At 39.7% G+C, this 23066-nt stretch overlaps 1 protein-coding gene across 1 annotated transcript in view; it reads left to right on the plus strand.

Annotated features, from left to right (window-relative positions):
* Positions 1-368: 368 nt before the first annotated feature.
* TRPC5 (transient receptor potential cation channel subfamily C member 5) overlaps positions 369-23066 on the plus strand; it is a 173262-nt gene continuing 150564 nt past the window's right edge. Inside the window, exons 1-2 of the mRNA XM_072817756.1 lie at positions 369-505; positions 16247-16645. Coding sequence (XP_072673857.1) covers positions 16268-16645 — 378 coding nt within the window. The 5' untranslated portion in view covers positions 369-505; positions 16247-16267. The remainder of the gene's footprint in view (positions 506-16246; positions 16646-23066) is intronic.

Raw genomic sequence — 23066 nt, forward strand, 5'->3', positions numbered from 1 at the left:
CTCAGAAAATCAGAGTAGCCCCACCTTTGGGTCCTGTTCTATTCTACTTTAGGAGAACTGGCCTATAACATAGGACTGACCCCAGTGTCAAAGGAAATTATTATTCAATCTGAATGGTTTGGTCTATTCCATCTACAAAAACAATCCAAACCAATAACTGAGTTTCAACCTTCATTTCTTTTAGCCTGAATTATCACATTTGCCTGTCTTTATGGAGTGAACACATTGGTACTGTATCTAATCCAGTGGTCTCTAAGCATTCTAAATGTTGCTAATGCTCTGCAAACATTGTTTTAATAAAATGTTGGTCTGAGGGCTGGCCATGATCTTAGCAATCATCTATTTTGTCTTTCTCATTTCACAGAAAAGGAAACAGAGACATAAACAAGAGCTAAATGTTACTTGTTCAAGTTCATATGTCAATTAGCAGAAGAGACGAGACTAGAATCCAAGTTCTTAATTCCCAGGACACTATTCTTTAAACTGCACCACTTTACACATACAGGTATGCACCATTATTTCCAGGGACGTCCCCTGAGAAATTTTTAACTTTTGATTTAAAACTGTACTAATCTCAAATGTTGGGTCAGGCAGGGAGGTGGAGATCTAACCAACTTTGCAGGAAATATATCCTTGTACAAAAGTAAAACCCTCTCAGTAACAAGGGTGACCTGGTTTTAAAGATCCCAATATGCAAAATGAGAAAGTTACAAAATAGTCACACTGAAGGAGATTGCATTAGAAGGGACTACTCAGCAGAACTTCTTGAGTGCATTTAAGCATTTATGATTATTACTTGGCAGAATCCTCTGGGACAGAGAAACAAAGTTAAAATGCTAAGAACCACTGCCAGATGAAGACCAAGAAGAAAGCAAAAGAAACATCTTTGAAGTACAATGGAGGTTATGAATAAATAGAATCTGTTGACAGAAACTCAGTTTCCTCTAAAAGTATCAGGGCCCCAGTCACCAACCCAGTGAAGAGCCTTTCTCAATCACATGGACAGCAGCACTATGAAGTCTTATGGTCACTCAAGCTGAAAGTGTAATATCATTTTGAGGTCCTGTCTACCTCATCCCTTATAATATATCCATTACCAAGCCCTATTTTTCTCTGTCTTGAAAATAACTCTAAAATTCTTCCCTTCTGCATTCTGACTGCCAGCATTCTAGATGGGACTCCCTTATCTCATTGAAAAAAATCCTATTATCTCCTAGTCTGATTTACCACTGGCACAGACATAGGAGTCATCTTATACAGCTTTCTTGATCACATCCTGTTTAAGAATCTAGAGTGACCCCTAATGCCTACATGATCAAGACCTAGTCTCTCAACCAAATATTCAATATCCCCCAACTAATGGGCCCAGCTTAGCTACTCCAACATACTTCCCTCTCTTCCCAAGCACTGCCATACCCAAGGTAGTACTAATTTGCACCTTTAGCTTCTATCCTCCTCCCACATATAAGAGAGGTGTTTTCCCAATTCCCACATCTGCCTATCTAAATCCCACTCAGCCTTTCAGACCCAGCTCTGGTTTACATCTCCCACATACCTTTCCTAACCACCTCCCCAAAACTCCAGCTGATCTTGATCTTTACAATTTTAATTAGTGCCAGCTATGCTCAAGGTACTGATCTTCTTGCTTCTTTAGAAATGGGAAAAACTAACAGGCAAAATTTGGGACCCATTTAATAAAGTCCTGCTCTGAAACAGGGACGATGTTCATTTAGCCCTTAGTATCTGTTACTATAGAGAGTGCCAGGCCATCAGTTGAAGGATTCCCTAATCTTTCTTCCTCCCAAAAAGAAAGTAACATCTGTTGGACCATGCAAAATGTACTTCATTACCCATTTGTTACAGAATCACAGAATCTTAGAATATTTGAGAGGGAAGGGGCTTTAGATCATTAATTAAACAAAAGAAAAGTGAGGTCCATTTCTGTTTTCTGGGTATTCTAAGGTTTATTTCCCTTTATAGAGCTACTACTGGTAAATAGCACAATTTTAAAAGAAATTTGACAGTACATATCTTTAAAAATGCACCTGGTTTTTGACTCAGTAATTCGACTTTCTGGGACACTATACTGAGCAAAAAACTTTGAATATTAAAAAAAATGTAAAAAAAATCACAGCTTTGTTTATAACAGTAGAGATAAACTGGAGACACCCTAAAGATCACCAAAATGGAGACTAGTTAAGTATATTATGGTATACTTGATCCAATCCAATAAAATATCAAATGGCTATTTAACATGATATTTTAACATATGATGGTATTAAACCATACTGCCTCAATCTCACCTAGCAGAGTCACTTTTCCACTAGGGAAATTGGTGATAGAAAGGGCAGATGATTTAAAGAGTGATATTATTGATAATAATGTATGGGAAATTCTTACAAGATATTAAGTGAAGAAAACTGATAGAAAATGTATATACAGGATGAACTCACTTAAAATGCATAGGGGGAAGACTGGGAATCCTTGTTTAAGGAAATTGTTTGATTTTTTTCATGAAAATTCATGATTTGCTGATTTAAGTAATTTTTATTTTAAAATAATTTCAGACACATACAAAGGTGTAAGAATAGTAAAAGAACTCCTGTGTACCTCTCACTCATCATATTCCCTAAATATTAGCATAAATAAACTTTTATTTATTTATTTATTGCAGTATTGAGTTTTTTTGTTTTGTTTTACACTTATCATGCCATGAATTCATAGGGAATGGGTTCCAGCAGCTCAGGCTCCTTTCCATTGGTTCTTACAAAGTGTGCTTTTCTGGGTAGAGCAGGCTGGCACTTTAGTTGAACCCAAGTACCTTTCTCTTTGACTCCCTTCTTTTTCTGATTATTTTTCTTCACATGCTTCAGAAAGCTATCTTGGCTCTTTGAATGCTTAATATACTCAATATATACATTAATTCTCTTGGCAAGAATCTTGCCTCTAACTTGTTTACAATTATGCCAACAGCATGCTGGGTAACATTGTAGACTCTTCCAGTTTTGCCATGGTTATATTTGTGGGGCATTCCATTTTGAACAGTGCCCATTTGCTTAACACCTACAATATCACCTTTCTTGTAGATTTGCATGTATGTGGCCAAAGGAACAATTCCATGTTTTCTAAAAGGCCTAAAGAACATAGCAGGTAACTCTCCTCTTTCCCTTTATGTTGATCATTCTGGCAAATTACTGGAAGATGGCGATTCCAGTGAAAAGGGATAAATAAAACTTGTAAAGAAGTCCTTCTGCCCCATTTAAGGATTGTTTGGCCAATAAGCTCCTATGCGAACACTGTCACTTTAGATTCCAAAGTGACAGAAAGGAGACACTCATTTCTCATGGCCTGTGGAATCTGGGATGAAAGCCAGCCTGAAGACTAATAATCAGATGTAAGACTTTTAACCAATTACACTGTCTATTATTTACTGTAATCAGCATTATCACATTCAGCCTTTCCCTTGACTACCTCAAGGAACATCATGCAGACAAAGTGATAATAAATGTTGAGCAACAGATTTAAACTTCCTGATTCAGCTGAATGGCTTGAGGGAAACATACATATTTTTTGTTCATACCTTCCCTCTAGTAAAAATGAAAAACATCAATTTAATCTGGCTGCCAGCAGTTCTACATAACTCCTCTGGACATCAAAGAGAAAGGAATAAAGAGTTGAGGACATTACAGAAATAAAAACACCACATATCCATAGCCATGAAAATGTATTATGCAAATGAAAGTACCCACATTTTAGCACAGATACTATATATTTCTATCCTGCATTTGAAAAAGTCCTCTCTGGTATAGACATTTTGAGGTAGAAGAGACATTTGGGTCATCCAGCACTTGTCCTGTTGGACTCCCGGTAATGATGAAAATGCTCTCTATCTGTGCTGTTCACTATGGTAGTCATGAGTCACCTGTGGTTATTAGGTGCTTGAAATGTGACTTGTATAACAGCAGAACTGAATTTTTTTATCTCATCTCATTTTAATTCATTTAGATTTACATAGCTACATGTGGCTAGCAGCTACTATACTGGACAGTGGAGATCTAGACCTTTCTCCACTCTAGAAATTTCCTCTCCAGTTCCCCTGATCTCTTTGTAATCTCACTGAAGTTACCTTATGATAATGGTACTCAATCTCAGCTGCATATTACATTCACCTCGGGCACTATTCTTAAGCATCAGTGTGGAGGGGGAGAGGTACAATGACCCAAACATGGATATTTTTTAAAGAGGTCCTCAGGTGGTTTTAATGTGTAGCCAGATTTGAGAACCTTTGATCAATATGCTGATGATTCTTAACTCTATATTACTAGATCTCAATGCTGTGCTGCAGATGCTGGCTGGATCTTTCCTTTCTTATTCTCCACCCCCACCCAAAAAACCCCCTCCAACACCAATATATCTAAAGGGAATATCATTGTCTAGTATTGCCCTCACCCAAATACTTCAGACTGTAATTACTGGACTTATTTCTGCCATTTTGCTATTTGTTTTTTATTTGTCTGAGATATTTTTTATTTCTCAATTCCTTCATTATAGCCTTCTTTTGTGTTTATCTTTTTTATAATTTATTGTTCTGATTTACTTCTCATTTCCTATTATATACATTTTTTTAAGTAAACTCTACCCCCAACATGGGACTCAAACTTGTGGCCAAGATCAAGAGTCTTATGCTCTACTGACTGAGCCAGTCAGGTGTAGCAAAAAGAGGTCTATTCTGGGATCCCTGGGTGGCTCAGCGGTTTAGCGCCTGCCTTTAGCCCAGGGCGCGATCCTGGAGACCCGGGATCAAATCCCATATCGGGCTCCTGGTGCATGGAGCCTGCTTCTCCCTCTGCCTATGTCTCTGCGCCTCTCTCTCTCTCTCTGTGTGTGACTATCATAAATAAATAAAAATTAAAAAAAGAGGTCTATTCCATATGTTTTTAATTATTTTCTTAGTGTCTATCATGGAGATTAATATCAACAACTTCTATGTATAGCAAGCTAGTTTCAGTTAATAATAGCATAACTTTAAAAGTATAAAAACTCTGTTCCACTGCAGCTCCATTCCTCCTCCTCTATGTTATTATTGTCACAGTTTACATCTTTATATACTGTGCATCCATTAACATAAACTTATAATTTTTGTTCTATGCATTTGTCTTTTAAATCTCATATAGAAAATAAGACTTACAACCAAAAAAGTATAAGAATTTTGGCTTTTATATTTAGGTATTAATTTATCTTTACCAGTGTTCTTTATTTCTACATATGGTTTTGAATTGCTGTCTGGCCTGAAGGACTACCTTTAGCATTTCTTGTAGGGCAGGTTTACTGATAATTAACTCCTTCAGGGGATCCCTGGGTGGCTTAGTGGTTTAGCACCTGCCTTTGTGTGTGTGTGTGTGTGTGTGTGTGTGTGTGTCATGAATGAATAAATAAAATCTTAAAAAGAAAAACCTCCTTTAGCTTTTGTTTATCTGGGAATGTCTTCATTTCACCTTCATTTTTGAAGGATAGTTTCGCAGAGTATAGAATTTAGGTTGAGAAGGGTTTTTTTAAGATTTTATTTATTCATAAGAGACATAGGGAGAGAGGCAGAGACATAGGCAGAGGGAGAAGCAGGGTCCCCACAGGGAGCCCAATGTGGGACTCAATCCCCGGAAGCGGGATCATACCCTGAGCCAAAAGCAGACACTCAACCACTGAGTCACCCAGGTATTCCTGAGAAGGGGTTTTTCTTTTCTATAAACATTTTAAACATATTACACCACTGCCTTCTGGATTCTATGGTTTCTGAAGAAAAATTGGCTCTTAATTTTATTGAGGATCCCTTGTCTGTGACAAATCACTTCTCTTGCTACATTAAAGATTGCTTCTTTGTCTTTGTCTTTTGATAGTTCGATTGTAATGTGTCTTGGTGTGGCATCTCTTTGAGTTTAGCCTTCTTAGAGTTTATTAGTCTTCTTGGATAGATTGATGTATTTCATCAAATTGTGGAATATTTTGGCCATTATTTCTTCACATATACTTTCTGCCATTTTTTCTCTCTTCTCCGTCTACAACCCCCATTATGCATCTGTTGGTACACTTAGTAAGTGTCTCACATACAACTGAGGTGCTATTCATTTCTCTTCATTACCTTTTCCTTTCTGCCCCTCATACTGGATAATTTCAATTGATATATCTTCAGTTTCACTGATTCTATCCCCTGCTTGCTCAAATCTGCTGTTCAGAATTTGGCAAATACTACAGGGAAGGCCACTCTAACTCTGAGAAAATTCTAATGAAGGGGATATAAAACAAAGATAAACCTGGAGAGCCTGGGGGGCACAGTCACTTAAGCATCCAACTCTTAGTTTCAGTTCAGGTTGTGATCTCAGGGTCATGAGATTGAGCCCCACATGGGGTTCCATGCTCAGCACAGAGTCTGCTTAGAGTTTCTCTCTCTCTCTTCCTCTGCTCCTCCCCACTTCTCTGGAAAAAATAAATAAATCTTTAAAGAAAAACAAGAGCAATCTTGTCAGCTGATCCCTCTTTTTTCATGCAGCAATTCAATACATATGCATTAACCTGTCAAAACCTACAATCACAATTCCTTGAGAACAAAATCCATATTGGCCTGCTGGTACCAGCAAGCCACCACTAAGAATGTGGGCCACTGTCTCCAAAGCTTTATCTAAGCTAAAGGAGTGGGAGATGGTAGGTAGGAAGTTCAGTGAAAATGCTACAAAATTCTCTTACCAAAATTTAGTGGCTTCTTTCTTCATTAAGTACTCATCTTATTCTTTTAAGTGTTTATTAAATACCAGAGTTCAGAAAAAGTTGATTCTGATGGTTTTAGCTATGATAGTTTACTATGATAGATGCATTAGTGGAGAGATGGGTTTTTTGAATTCTCTACTTTGCCATTTTTTATGTCTTTTTTTCTTAATCAAAAATTTTATGGAAATATTTACACATTTATCCTTTCACTTAAACTTTAATTTTTCTGTCCAGCTCCATATAAAATCTGAATGACAGGGCCACCTGGGTGGCTCAGTGGTTGGGCATCTGCCTTTGGCTTAGGTCATGATCCTGGGATCCTGGGATTGAATCCTACCATCAGGTTCCCCACGGAGAACCTGCTTCTCCCTCTGCCTATGTCTCTGTCTCTCTCTCTCTGTGTCTTTCATAAATAAATAAATAAAATATTTTTAAAAATAAAACCTAAATGGTATACTTTTTGTAATTTATATCTTAATTTAATTAAGAAATTATATTTTTATTAGTGTGAGTCTTTCTATTCAGCAACAAAATATGCTTCTCTGTTCTCTTCAGTCTTGCTTTATACCCTTCAGTAACTTCTTTTACTTGGATCCTGTTCCCTTTTAAATAAATTAACTCCTGGACATCTTAAGATGGCACTATTGTGCACTGGATTTTTTACATTTCAATTTCTGAGTGATAGTGATGATTATGGTTAAGTTTTTTAAAGCTATCGTTATTTGTATATTTTTCTTACATTCTTTCACCTTCCCAAAGTTCCTTGTTAGGTCTAACAGATCTTTGTAAAGTTTTCTTGGGTTGTTTTATTATACAATTACATCATGTAAATATAAAAGTAATTTTGTATCCTCTGCTAAATACTTATCATACTTTCATGTCCTCTTACTACAATAGCCAGAACTTTAAAATTGAATAATAGTGCTACTTGTGGCATCCCTATCTTGTTCTTGATTTTAATGGCAATGGATGCAGTATTTCACAACTTACTATATTTATTATTGCTCTGAGGTAAATAGTGTTTTTGTGTATAAGTAGTTTACTTCTGTTCCAACTTTAGTTTTTTTTAAATAGATACTGAGTTACATCAAATTTCTTTTCATGTATTGATATGATCATGAAATCCTTCCTTTCCTTGAAGTCACTGACTTATTTATTGAATTATATTGACAATTTCTTCACATTGAACCATGCTTGCATTCTTAGGATAAATTCCACTTGGTTATAATGTATTATTCTTCAAATTCACTACTGCTTTATAATTTGCTAATATTTTATTTAGAATTTTTGGAATTATTTTCATGATTGAAACAGTCTATAGTTTTTTTTGGAGGAAGTCTATAGTTTTCATCTTAGGTCATCTTTATTAGATTTTGGCATTAATATTACACTTGCTCTGTAGAATGAATTCCTTTTGCATAATTTGAACTATCTTTAATATCAAAATAGCCATCTATATTTTTTATTCTATATATACAGCTGTGAAAACACTTGAGTGGAATGATTCTTAATTTCAAACTATTTTAATTTCTTCTATGATTACTAATCTGGTCAGTTTTTCCATTTATTTATGGTTTAATTTTGGTTTTAATTTTCAGAAAATATTTATGGTTTTAATTTTTCAGAAAATATAGTCACTTAGGATGTCTTCAGCTTCTTGTAAAAGAAAAGCAGGTCTAAAAGTGGGTTAACAAAAAGGGAGTTTTTATCTCACACAACTAAAAGGCTAGAAATTGAGCAACTCCTAGATTGGTTAATTCAATGGCTTAAAGACATCATAAAGGACTTGATGTATGCCATCCTTAGCATGTAGGCTGTATCTTTTAGGTTGGTTATTCCTCAGAGTTCCAAGGTGGCTACCAAATTCTTTGGTATCACAAGCAAATGACAACATTCAGAGGCAAAAAGGGAAATATTTCTTTTTTTACATCTCTTTTTCAGAACAAAGAAACCTTCCTCAGAAGCCCTCCAGGACATCTCATTGGCCAGAATTGCAACAAATACTCAAACCTAGATCAATCACTGGCCAAAGAAATGAAATTACCAATACTGACTTAGTCGTAGACTAAATGAGGCTTTTTTCCTTGAAAGAAGGAGAGGTTTATTGCCTGAGCACATGGCTGCATGGAGGGGAGGAAGTTAAACACACAAACAAAAGCAGAGCTCTACCAATAGAACATTGCCCCATCTCTATCCTCACCATCATTTCATTTAGCAATTCCATACAAATTTATTGAGAGCCTACTATGTGCCAGGCTCTGGGTATAGAGTAGTAAATATGACAGGTTCTTGTTATTATGAACTTTATTTTTTTCTTTTTTAAATATTTTATTTATTTATTCATAGAGACACAGCTAGAGAGAGAGGCAGAGACACAGGCAGAGGGAGGAGCAGGCTCCATGCAGGGAGCCTGACGTGGGACTGGATCCAGGTCTCCAGGATCACGCCCTGAGCTGCAGGCGGCGCTAAACCGCTGCGCCACCGGGGCTGCCCTATTATGAAATTTACATTTTGATTGGGAAAGCTAGTTCTTAAAATAACAAATATAAATATGATCATTTTGAATAGTGGTAGTGTTTTCTTGAAGAAAAACAAGTCAGGGTAATGAGATGGAGAGGAACATTTGCTCCATTAGAAAAAGTGTCTAGGAAGGCTTACTGAGGAGATAACATTTGATCTGAAGCTTGTATGTTTAAGAGAGAGATTGTGAAGATCTGCTGGAAGAAGATTATAGGCAGCAAACTACATGTGCAAAGGTCCCAAGGTGGTCACATGCTTGAGAGGTATGAAGAATAGAAAGTCAGTGTTCTCTTAAAATAACACTGTGTTTTATATATCCATGCCTAAGCACATATTGTGTGTGTTACCTAGGATGACCATCCCTACACTGCTATCTAGCAAACTCCTACCAACTTTTCAAGCCATAGCTGAATATTACTTTCTCTTCAATTACCTCCCCAGGTAGGGTTGAACACTTCCTCCTTCATATCCCTACTATGTGTTAGAATCCTAATCATATGATAGTACATTTAACGTATTTTCATTTTTCTCTCTCTCTAGACTAACGTATTTTCATTTTTCTCTCTCTCTAGACTGGGGGTTGCTTAAAGGCCCCACTACTAAGTATGCTGGGCCTGACAAACAGTAGGTACATAACAAGTATTTGTTGAATTGAAATACTGAATATCTACTATTCCTGGCACTATTATAGGCATTATGAAGCATATAAAAGAGCCTACTTTCATACAAGTAGTTAAAAATGTAGACTCTGGAGTCAGAAGTTTGGCTCTAATCCCAAGCCACCACTTACTAGCTGTGTGAACTAAAGTAATTTACTTAACCTCTCTGTGCTTCAGATTCCTTATCTGTGAAGTGGGAGATTATAACAGTAACTATCTAAAAGTGAAAAATAATTTAAATAATGCATATGAAGCATTTAGTAACATAGTATCTGGCATATGATTAGTGCTTAATGTTAATTTATTATTATTTGTAAAGTAATGAAATTCTTGAATTGATAAGACTTAAACAAATGAGAAACAATACTGCAATAGACTATGTAGGAGGGTTTAAAGTGCCTCCTGAAACAATAGTGTATCTTGACCTCAACAAAGCATTGCTGAATGTATGAATGAAGAAAAAATAGCCACAGTGTAGTCTGTGCTGGCCTGACCATTCTAGAGCACTAGCTTCATTTCAGAGCATCATATTTGAAAAGAAACAAAATATAGTGTAACTAGAAGCAAACTACTAGAATGATCATAATTCCAGAGAAGGGGAGACTCAAGGTAGAGAGAGACATGAGAGTTGAAATCAAACATTTGAAGGGTTGTCGTGCAGAAGAAAGAGTTTTGCTCAGTGCTGCTCTAGAGAAAAGAACTAGGACAATGGAATAGAAATTGTAGGCAAGGTATTTCAGCTCAACATAGAAAAGCATTTGCAGAAAGTCAGCATTTACCACGCAGGTAAGAAAGTGATGAGTTCCCCATTGGTGGAAGCACTCATTAGCTGAATAATCACTTAACAAGGATATTGTCAAGGGGACTTTTTCATTGGGCAGAGGATTATTCTAGATGACCTTTGAGGTCCCTTGAAGGAAGTTCAAGATCTGGACCTTTCTACGTAAGATTAGTATTATTACATTAAAATTAGGAAGTTCTCATGGCACCTGGGTGGCTCAGTCTGTTAAACGTCTGCTTTCAGCTCAGGTCATTATTCCAGGTTCCTGAAATCAAGCCCCACATCACATCTGGCTCCTTGCTCAACGGGGAGTTTGCTTCTCCCTCTGCCTGCCACTCCCCCTGCTTGTGCTCTCTCTTTCTCTGTCAAATAAATAAATAGAATCTTTTTTTAAAAATAAAACAAAATAAAGTAAAATTAGGAAGTTCTTGAAGTGGTACTATGAAAGAGCCAAAATGCTCTAAAAATCAATACTCCACCAAATATGTACATGTGTGCGCATGCACACACACACACACACACACAGAGTATTCCTCAGACTAGCCCACTCCTGTGCCTTTGTACATAAAAATTCCACTTTAGTTACTTTTGGGATTGGGCATTCAAGTTCCTCTTTAAATATAATATTTTCCTAGAGGAGGTACAACTTTAAGCCACTTAGCCATCATCATCCGCTTCTATCACAGTGCCTGGTACATATTCATTGAATGTGCTTGTTATCCACCATTTATACCCGAGATTGTACAAATTTGTCTTAAAGGGCTCTGAAGAGATGCAGAAGTGGATAAGTAGGCATGGATAAGGGTGAGAGGTCACAAGGCCTTCACTATTCAAGCTCAATGCTTATAGCACACAGTGTAAGCCATGCACAGATACCATCTCTCTCTAAATACACTTTTTTTAGTTAGGTGGAAAGCTAGGCGTTCCTCCTCACAGACAAAGTCCTGAGCTGGGCTTTGATCTGGGCTGGGATTTGCGCCCTGGCCTTCTGCCCAGCCCATTGATTTAGCTCTTTAAATCGAATCATTTAAGCCTACAAATGTCATAGATCCCATTAGACAATTTCCTCTGGCTAGCAGCACAGAAAAGAGAGAACATTATAAGCCCCCTGAGGCAGACTGTTAGACCATTCCTAATGTTCCTTACTTGGTGGACTACATTCTACAAGTGAGGTTCACTTGTAGAAATGGCATGAAGTGCTGGCTGGTTTCGTTTTGTTCAGTTAAGAACACACCTCAAGCCCAGTGCATAACAAAGGAAAATCCAACCTCATCTCTTGGCTTATGTTAATGGCAAATGAGTACAATCTGCCAAGTATAAAGGTAAAGGGTAATGGGAAGGAACCTTCCCAATAATACATCCTCAAGAGATGCCAGAAACTCTATCATTAGGTATTTGTTCCCAGAATAATGGCAAAGTAGGACTAACAGCAAGCATATGAAGAAAGGATTGGTCTCAGCCTAGAGCAAGGCTGAGGCTATAGCTGTAAGGAAGGATCAGATGGCACCAGCTGTGGAGAATGGAAGAGGGGAGGATACTAGGCAAGTCATTAGATGTCTACATAAGCCTACATGTAGACAGACAATGCAGAGAACCCATTTTACATCACTGTCAATGTGTAGTGTAGAGCTGGGCATGGATACATAAAAGAGATTTCCAAGACTGGACACCAGGCCTCTCCTTTCCCCTTCACCACCTCTTCCCTGACCTTATAGACACACGTTTCTGTACTCCCAAGGCCACAGCCACTTTTCTCATCAAGGAATCCACATTAAGGTGGATGTTGTTAGCCCCATGATTTCATATTCCTTCCAGCCGTAGTTTTAGAGATGTTGTGCCTTAAAGCAAAGGAGTGATTCCCTAATAGTACACTCTCAGGCAAACCTCTGGAGGAGATGTTTTTCTCCATCGGGAATACTACGAGGCTTTTCATAGCACAGCTCACTGGAAATGCAATAGACTAGACCAACTTCAAATGCAAGAGATGAAAAGTAAATCTAGACTCTGAATTGACTATATATAATCCAATTATACTTACTTCAAGTCTCAAATCACCATGATTTTACTGTCTTCTTTCTTTACTACTATAACCCACACATCTGGTACATAGTGAAAGCTCAATGAATGGTACTGCTTGTCGCCTTCATTAGTACTACTATTAGCACAGGAAGCAGTAGTAGTAATAGTGCTGCCCTGGAACAGTGCCTGGGACATAGTAAATATTCAAAACTCTACTAATTATTTTGTTGCACTAGCTCCTGGCATAGTGCCTGGCATATAATAGGGCACAGATTTAGTTAGTTCCCCTCCTTCTCATACTGTTCTAGGACACATTTGTCTTCAGTTTACCCCACAGCTTTTCCTTACAGAAGTGGACAAGATCTTCCCGCAGCAACCATGCTATGACACCATCTGAAAAGACATCTAGCCTTCTCTCCCATGGTAACCTCTTAAGTAGCAAATGGGCAACAAGTATTTAAGGTCATTTTTCAGATGGGAAAACTGAGGTTATGAGCTCTTGGCTTGGAATTTTAGCTCACCCTCAATCTTTGTACCTTATTATAGCCCGAAAACTATGCTCCCTCCAACTAGGCCATGATCAATCTCACCACTGTTGTTCTTATGCTCTGCAGTGACTGTACTACCCTTACATTTTCACATTTAATTCATCTTCCAAAGACTGGCTTAGAGCTACCTCCTCCATGAAACCTTCTCTGCAATCTTCAGCCCTCACTGAGCCCTTCCTGAAATAGCAAAAAAATCAAATCAGTGTCACATAACTTAGCACTTCATGACCATGCCAACCCTCCAAAGTTAGATATTTGTTCATTAAACATTCACTTGTCAAGCACCTGTCATGTTCCAGACCCTCTGTGAGTACTTAGAAGGCAGGAATCAAGGTACTCCTACCCTAGTGGCAGAAAGACAAACATGCAGTTAGGTGACATTGGGAAAAAAAGTCATCAAAGTAACAGTGGAGAACTCAGAGGGAGATTAGCTAACTTTCTGAAGCTGTTGGGGGAAAAGTTCACAGAGAAGGAGAACTATGAGCAAAGTGCTAAAGCTGAGAAGAAATTTATCAGGAAGAGAGAGTAGAAAGAAGCTATGTGCAAAGGTATGATTATAAAAGGGGAACTCAGAGAGCATGGCTCGGTATGGCTAGAACTTAGGGTGAGATGGAGAAAGATGAGAGAATATCATGGAAAGTTTACTCATCTATTCATCAAATATATGTCAAGCATTCAGGGCATGCCAGGAACTTGGCTAGGTGCAGGTTCTATAAAAACAGGACAGTGCAGTCCCTGAACTTAAGATTTAAAGCAAATTGGACAGAAGAGATGATTATTCAGTAAGACATAGATATATGTAACTACAAATTGTGATAAGCATTAAAAAGGAAGAGAATACAATGGAGAGAAGAGTATGAAGGAACTACTTTAGAAAAGGTGGCTAGTGAGGGCTACTCTGTGGAGGTGACATTTTGTTGAGGCTTGAGAGATGAAGAAAGCTGGCAAAGAGCATTCTAGGACATAATCAAAGGTCTTGAGGTGGCAAAAACGCTTGGCATGTTGGGAGAATCAAAAGAAGTTCCATGAGGCTAAAGAATAGCAGATGAGAGCAAGAATTTGAAGAGGTAAACACAAGCCCAGACCTAGGAGCCCTCAGAAAGGAATGTTGATTTCATCACAAGAGTAGCAAGAAACTAATCAAGGAGGAGTAAAATGGAATCAGATGTATATTCCATGGGACAACTTGGGGGTGGCTCCAAAGACCATGCAGAGGGGAAGAGAATAGAATGAGGATGACCAACTGTAAGTTTGTGAAATGGTTTAAGTGAGAGATGATGAAGGTATGGACCTATTCTTTCCTACCCTCCCAAAGTGACTAGCATAGTGCAAGGTACACTGCAGGCTTCCAGTGTGTTTACATTGATTAAATAAATATAACCTGAATCGGGTTGTTGAGTCTCCCTTCAGGAGATCACACTGTCTCTTCTTCCTCATCCTTGTTTTTTTTTTTTTTTCATCGTGGAGATAGAGTGGCAGTCTACAATTAGTATTATTAAAGTCATTTGCTGTTTAGTGGCAAATGCCTACTCTTAACTGTCACTTCCCTTTAGCCACTGCTGAGTTACTTGAAAGTAGCAAAGAAAAATATCAGTGCTTCTCAAGACAGCCAAACTGTACCTGGCTCTCCTGAGACTTGGATGCAGAGAGAAATTTGTCATTTGGGCTTGTTCAGGGCAAGAGGTGACACTCACCTTCAAATACTAACTTCCCAGAAGATCACAAGCACATGAATTGCAAATGTCACTTGGTATAATATATGCTTCTTTCTCTGCCAAAGCAAGGATGTCATTACCTGGAAGAGTGAGGCAAACGTTTGTAGAAGCTTCATGTCTTCATCTTCTCTTCCATTCAGGAGATGAGACAAGTGGCCCTTTATCACATTTCCATTTCCTTTTGCCGGCAGAACAGTTTGGTAATGAGACACTTAAATTGATCTACCCAGCTCAGCCTCCAGAGGGTCCTGGAGAGCCCAGGGATGGGAAATAAAGGGGAGCCAGTCACCTTATGGATCTGAGCCTCATCTTCTCCCCTGGGGAGGATAAACATTCCTATCCCACAGGACGAGTACAAGGAGTCAGCAAGGATCATGGATAAATTTGAGCTGTAAACTATGAGGCAAGAACTCTAAACTGCTATTCATTTTATACAATTGAAGGCAAAGACTGTCTTCTTGGTTTCCCAGAGAAAGTTAAACACATTGTAGGAGTTCAATAATAGGTTTTACTTTAAAATCAATTCCATTGAAATCTGGTTTTAGATGTGGTGCATATAAAATAGACCATTCACCTCTGAGAACTGAATCAAACAGATTATCAGATCCATCAGCTCCTTGATTTCAAGTGGTAGAGGACAAAATTATGAATAGGTAGAGGCAGTACTTGACTTTGGTCTCTTGGAGCCATTACCTGCTCTCCAGTGAGCAGCAGCAAGAAGCAGGGTTTCAGTTAGCATGAAAAAACTGGTCAAAGGTAACTCCAACTTTGCATCATCAATCAGAAGTATTATGAGTGTCTTCAGAAGGGAAAGAAATAATTTGTGCCATGTCTTAGGAGGTTAACACTGTGCCAACTTCTTGATAATATCTCATCTGATTCTCAAAATAGCTTTATGAAGAAGGGATTATTCTCTAGCATAGCACTGGTACATAGCACTGGTACACAGTAAACAGTAACTAAGTGATAACTGCTATTAATGCTATTACAATTGATAACCTTAATAATAATAAACTGAAGTACAGTGGGCTTGAGTAACTTATCCAAGGTTGCAGAGCCAGGACTTGAACCAAGGTCTTTCCCACCCAAAAGTCCAGGCTTTTTCTACTATACCCTTTTGCAAGAAGAGAAAGATCTGATGTGAAAACAGTTGATTTTCCAACCCCTTAGCCAGGCTGCCTCCATAAACTGGCCACTTGAGATCTTCAAGCACCTAAGACTCTCTTTGGTCTTCCTCTCTCACAGGTTGCTAAATTGCTATGAACCATGGCCCAACTCTACTACAAAAAAGTCAACTACTCACCATACAGAGATCGCATCCCCCTGCAAATTGTGAGGGCTGAGACTGAGCTCTCTGCAGAAGAGAAGGCTTTCCTCAATGCGGTGGAGAAGGGGGACTATGCTACCGTGAAGCAGGCCCTACAGGAGGCTGAGATCTACTACAATGTCAACATCAACTGCATGGATCCTCTGGGCCGGAGTGCCCTGCTCATTGCCATTGAGAATGAGAACTTGGAGATCATGGAGCTACTGCTGAACCACAGCGTGTATGTAGGCGATGCATTGCTCTATGCCATCCGCAAGGAGGTGGTGGGTGCTGTGGAGCTTCTGCTCAGTTACAGGCGGCCGAGTGGAGAGAAGCAGGTAAGAGAAATCCCTGCAGGCTGGGGAAACAGCCAGGAACAATAAGGCCCCTGAATCAGAAGCCTTGAAACTAGGGAAGGTTAGGTAGGCTGGAGTTAAGAAGCCCTATGATGGCAACACTCTCTTTTCAGAAATAGCATCAGTGATCTCAGTATCCTAGAGCTACCCAGCATGGCCCACACTGAGTTTTCCTCATTTGTCTTTTTCCTGTGAGCATTTGCCCATATACATTCAATACCTAGCAACCTGGGATCCCTGGGTAGCGCAGCGGTTTGGCGCCTGCCTTTGGCCCAGGGCGCGATCCTGGAGACCCGGGATCGAATCCCACGTCGGGCTCCCGGTGCATGGAGCCTGCTTCTCCCTCTGCCTGTGTCTCTGCCTCTCTCTCTCTCTCTGTGACTATCATAAATAAATAAAAAATTAAAAAAAATACCTAGCAACCTGAAAGTGTGCACTCCATTTCCAGAATATCTAAGCTCCTTCTACCCTATCTACCTCCTGCTCCCTAGCTTCATTTTCTTCCTCTACTCAAAGGTTACATTCTAGAAAGGAAGAGACCAGGAATGCCTGGGTGGCTCAGTCAGTTAAGCATCTGCCTTTGGCTCAGGTCACGATCCTAAGGTCCTGGATTTTAGTCCCACATCAGGTTCCCTGCTCAACAGGGAGTCTGCTTCTCCCTCTGCCCCTCATGCTGTGCACTCTCTCTCTCTCTCTCTCTCATGCACAGGCGTGTGCATGCGCAAAACTAAATAAAATATTTTTTAAAAAAGGAGGAAACCAAACTCAGACATGGGATTTGTCCCTCTCACCAGCCTCTCTCCTGGAGAATGACAAGAAGACCTTTAAACGTGAATGCCATGGCATAGATGCAGAGGACACAGGGGCTCATGTATTTTCTCAATGCCTGTGATGCAACTGCATTCCAGCCCTAAATAGTTGGGGTTTTGCCTCTGTGACCCTCCTACCCTCTGAGGCACTTAGATTTAATACTCTGGAATCATATTTGAGTCTTTCCTTTTCCTTGCATCTGTGTCCAATCTCCAAGCTCTATGGTTTCTTCTTCCCCAATCTCACTTACATATTTTCTTTCCTCCCACCACTGTGCTCCTCATCATCTCTCTCCTAGATGAGTGATTCTCAAAGTGTGGTTCCTGGACCAGCACCATTAGATAGCACCACCAGGGAAACTTGATAGAAATGCAAACGCAAATTCTCAGGCCCCACCGCAAACTGAAGGAATGAGAAATTCTGGGGGGGAGGCCCAAAAAACTGTGTGTTGACCAGCCCCCCTGGGACTATGATGAACATTCAGGTTTGAGAACCACTATCCTACACTAACATGAAAATCTTCTAACTGGATTCCCTGCTTATAGAACCCTTTCTTTTTCACAAGCCATCTTGAGCAATGATGCTGTCTTATTCTCCCCAATACAGCATAACAATCCTGTCATTCCTCTCATGCTTTCAGTGACTACAAGGTCTCATTACAAGCAAAACCAGCACATGAAGCCCAGCACTCAGTACCCTTCTTTTCTGGTCCTGTCTCCCACAGGTTTCTCCTAAGCCCCTTGAGTCAAGCAGGTTTCTTTTTTTTTTTTAATAAGTTCTAGTATTTATTGTTTTTTTAATAATAAATTTATTCTTTATTTGTGTTCAATTTGCCAACATACAGAATAACACCCAGTGCTCATTCCGTCAAATGACCCCCTCAGTGCCCGTCACCCATTTATCCCCACCCTCTGCCCTCCTCCCCTTCCACCACCCCTAGTTCGTTACCCAGAGTTAGGAGTCTTTATGTTCTGTCTCCCTTTCTGATATTTCTTATCCATTTCTTCTCCCTTCCCTTCTATTCCCTTTCACTATTATTTATATTCCCCAAATAAATGAGAACATATGTTTGTCCTTCTCTGATTGACTTATTTCACTCAGCATAATACCCTCCAGTTCCATCCACGTTGAAGCAAATGGTGGGTATTTGTCATATCTAATAGCTGAGTAATATTCCATTGTATAAACCACATCTTCTTTATCCATTCATCTTTCGTTGGACACCGAGGCTCCTTCCACAGTTTGGCTATTGTGGACATTGCTGCTAGAAACATCGGGGTGCAGGTGTCCCGGCCTTTCATTGCATCTGCATCTTTGGGGTAAATCCCCAGCAGTGCAATTGCTGGGTCGTAGGGCAGGTCTATTTTTAACACTTTGAGGAACCTCCACACAGTTTTACAGAGTGGCTGCACCAGTTCACATTCCCACCAACAGTGTAAGAGGGTTCCCTTTTCTCCGCATCCTCTCCAACATTTGTGATTTCCTGCCTTGTTAATTTTCCCCATTCTCACTGGTGTGAGGTGGTATCTCATTGTGGTTTTGAGTTGTATTTCCCTGATGGCAAGTGATGCAGAGCATTTTCTCATGTGCTTGTTGGCCTTGTCTATGTCTTCCTCTGTGAGATTTCTCTTCATGTCTTTTGCCCATTTCATGATTGGATTGTTTGTTTCTTTGGTGTTGAGTTTAAGAAGTTCTTTATAGATCTTGGAAACTAGTCCTTTATCTGATACGTCATTTGCAAATAAATATCTTCTCCCATTCTGTAGGTTGTCTTTGAGTTTTGTTGACTGTATCCTTTGCTGTGCAAAAGCTTCTTATCTTGATGAAGTCCCAATCATTTTTGCTTTTGTTTCTTTTGCCTTGGTGGATGTATCTTGCAAGAAGTTACTGTGGCCGAGTTCAAAAAGGGTGTTGTCTGTGTTCTCCTCTAGGATTTTGATGGAATCTTGTCTCACATTTAGATCTTTCATCCATTTTGAGTTTATCTTTGTGTATGGTGCAAGGGAGTGGTCTAGTCTCATTCTTCTGCATGTGGATGTCCAATTTTCCCAGTACCATTTATTGAAGAGGCTGTCTTTCTTCCAGTGGATAGTCTTTCCTCCTTTATCAAATATTGGTTGACCATAAAGTTGAGGGTCCACTTCTGGGTTCTCTTCTGTTCCATTGATCTATGTGTCTGTTTTTGTGCCAGTACCACACTGTCTTGATGACCACAGCTTTGTAGTACAACCTGAAATCTGGCACTGTGATGCCCCCAGATATGGTTTTCTTTTTTAAAATTCCCCTGGCTATTCGGGGTCTTTTCTGATTCCACACAAATCTTAAAATAATTTGTTTTAACTCTCTGAAGAAAGTCCATGGTATTTTGACAGGGATTGCGTTAAACGTGTATATTGCCCTGGGTAACATTGACATTTTCACAATATTAATTCTGCCAATCCATGAGCATGGAATATTTTTCCATCTCTTTGTGTCTTCCTCAATTTCTTTCAGAAGAGTTCTATAGTTTTTAGGGTATAGATCCTTTACTTCTTTGGTTAGGTTTATTCCTAGGTATCTCAGGCAGGTTTCTTAACGGTCTCGCTTTCTTTGGAGCATAGTAGGAACATAGAGTAGGGACAAAAGAAATACAGAGTCATCAAACATGGAACACCACAATACATTAAAAAACAAAAATAGTACGAATCAAACCCCAAATCGCCAAGTACTTAGATAAGAAAGCACTTGACATCAAGCCTTATAGGATACAACCAAAGCTAGGTTAAAAAGGAATTCATAACTTTTCTACTTGCCTACCCAGTTAAACAAAAAGGAATGGAGGTAAGCTAAGTGATAACACACAGACCAAACATTGGAATTGACAGAGCAGAAAGACAGTAGATAAAAAATTCACTGAGTAAAGGGCCTGAATGCCCCCATTTTCCATCAGCACCTAATAGAGCACAGCTGTATGTCTACACTAGGAAAGTTGCTGTAATATCACTCAATAAATACTTATTTTATAAACAAGTAGTATGCAGCCAGCACTGTGTTAAGCAGCTTATACCACTGAGTTCACTTAATCCCCCCAGCGACTCTGTCAGGTAGACACTATTATGACTGCCCCCATTCTACCAATGAGGAAAATCAAGTCACAGTCAAATCAGTTGTCCAAGATCACAGTGTCAGAGGTGGGATCCAAACCCAAGGAATCTAACTCCTAAACCTCCCTGCCTAACCATTTGGCTATACTGCTAAATCTTGGGAATCCCCTCACAGGAGTTCTGAGACAGGGTAGATCAGTGAAGGACGGAGAGCTCTCTGGAAAGGACAGGCCAGAATTTGAATAAATAGCAAAGTAGAGAGGTATGAACATGTTCCCTACCCAGACCGTATCACGATTCCCATAAAAACTGATTTGTTCTGTGCCCTGTTTCCTCACAGCCCTGCTAAAGGCCTGAGTGATGAGTGATTTACTGTGTTACTCTGAACTAAGGGTTACCCAGATAACCTGCTCTATGATGACCTTGCTCACCTCTGAGACTGTGTAGCCTTTAGCTCTATCCTTCCGTTGACACCAATCCCATGCTACTATGTACTATTAGTCAATCTTACTTGAGTAGATGTTTGGTCTCTGTAACTAGATTGTTTCTTAAATGTTGGACATAGTCTAATGCCCAACTGTTTCCAGGTTCTCCCCCAATACTACCTAACCCAGTGCCTAGTATATAATGGACGATATATAAATATTTGCTGATGAATAAGGAGTTACATGTATCCCTCAGAAAAGTACATGGCTAGCTGATTGAATAAGACATCCTGGACTTTAATATTCAACCCCATTTAACTTCCTAACTGTTGTGAAAGAGAGGAGACTACAGGGAAGTTTCCAAAGAGGAGGCTAGCAATACCAACCCTATCTAAGTTTTGAACATAGGTTGTGTCCTCATTTGATGGCCCCCATCTCCCTCATATTTCCCAGTACTCTGGCAAACCCTGAGGAAGAAAGGCACCAGAAAAACTTACTCTGAAATAAAATCTAAGGCATGACCTCCCCTGGGGAAAAGCAGTGCTTAACTCACAGGAATGAATCACTAATGAACGGTGAAATGTCAGACATATGGAACAGGGGTAAAACTGTTTGGGACAGGCTGTCTTTTCCCAAGATTCTTTCAGACACACTGCCAACGTAAGACCTCCTTTGTCCATACTCCAATATCACAGCATATGTACAAATGCACAAAACCAGCAGCCCCATCCCCAAGTCTTCTCCAAAAGCTTTCTCTTCCCACTCTGCTCTCTCTACCAACCCCCACCACCAGCCTCTGCTAAGTTTTATTTTCTCCCATTGCTCTGACAATTGCTGTGATAAGTCATATGTCAGTAACTATAACAACAGCCTGCCACAGTGCTGGAGCTCTGCCTTTCTGGGAGATAGAAACAGGATTTGTTTACCTGGGAGCAATCAGGGATGTGAGCAAACACAGGCCTTCTGAAGGACCACAGGTCCAGCTTGGTAGGCTACTCTCAGGAAGGTGCCCCTCCCACACACAGAATCCAAACACTGGGCTTTTTCACCAGCCCTCCTCCATCTCTCCAAGGGACTGGGCACAGCTAACCTCCATCAGTCTTGGGTGGATAAACTAGTGCCCTTTTTGGCTTTACTAGGCAGAGTTTGGCCTCAGGATGGCAAAAAGAACCCTTTTGCTCAGCTCATCATGCTCTTTTCCCTCTTCTAGCTTATCAAAAGTGCTCTCAGATAAAGATCAGAGGCCAGGCATAAATGGCTAACACTGGCTTCAAGTATCAACGCTCACTTGGCAACCTGTGTCTTTAATAGAGACCAAATCTTTTTTTTTTCAATTTATTTTTTATTGGTGTTCAATTTACTAACATACAGAATAACACCCAGTGCCCGTCACCCATTCACTCCCACCCCCCGCCCTCCTCCCCTTCCACCACCCCTAGTTCGTTTCCCAGAGTTAGGAGTCTTTATGTTCTGTCTCCCTTTCTGACACTTCCCACACATTTCTTCTCCCTTCCCTTATATTCCCTTTCACTATTATTTATATTCCCCAAATGAATGAGAACATATAATGTTTGTCCTTCTTCGACTGACTTACTTCACTCAGCATAACACCCTCCAGTTCCATCCACGTTGAAACAAATGGTGGGTATTTGTCATTTCTAATAGCTGAGTAATATTCCATTGTATACATAAACCACATCTTCTTTATCCATTCATCTTTCGTTGGACACCGAGGCTCCTTCCACAGTTTGGCTATCGTGGCCATTGCTGCTATAAACATCGGGGTGCAGGTGTCCCGACGTTTCATTGCATTTGTATCTTTGGGGTAAATCCCCAGCAGTGCAATTGCTGGGTCGTAGGGCAGGTCTATTTTTAACTCTTTGAGGAACCTCCACACAGTTTTCCAGAGTGGCTGCACCAGTTCACATTCCCACCAACAGTGTAAGAGGGTTCCCTTTTCTCCGCATCCTCTCCAACATTTGTTGTTTCCTGCCTTGTTAATTTTCGAGACCAAATCTTAAAGTAAAAATGTTGATGCTTTATCAGAATTTTCTACACCAGACAGGTATAAGACTGTACATGCAT

The sequence above is a fragment of the Canis lupus genome, chromosome X (assembly GCF_048164855.1).
Source record: "Canis lupus baileyi chromosome X, mCanLup2.hap1, whole genome shotgun sequence".
Lineage (NCBI taxonomy): Eukaryota > Metazoa > Chordata > Mammalia > Carnivora > Canidae > Canis > Canis lupus.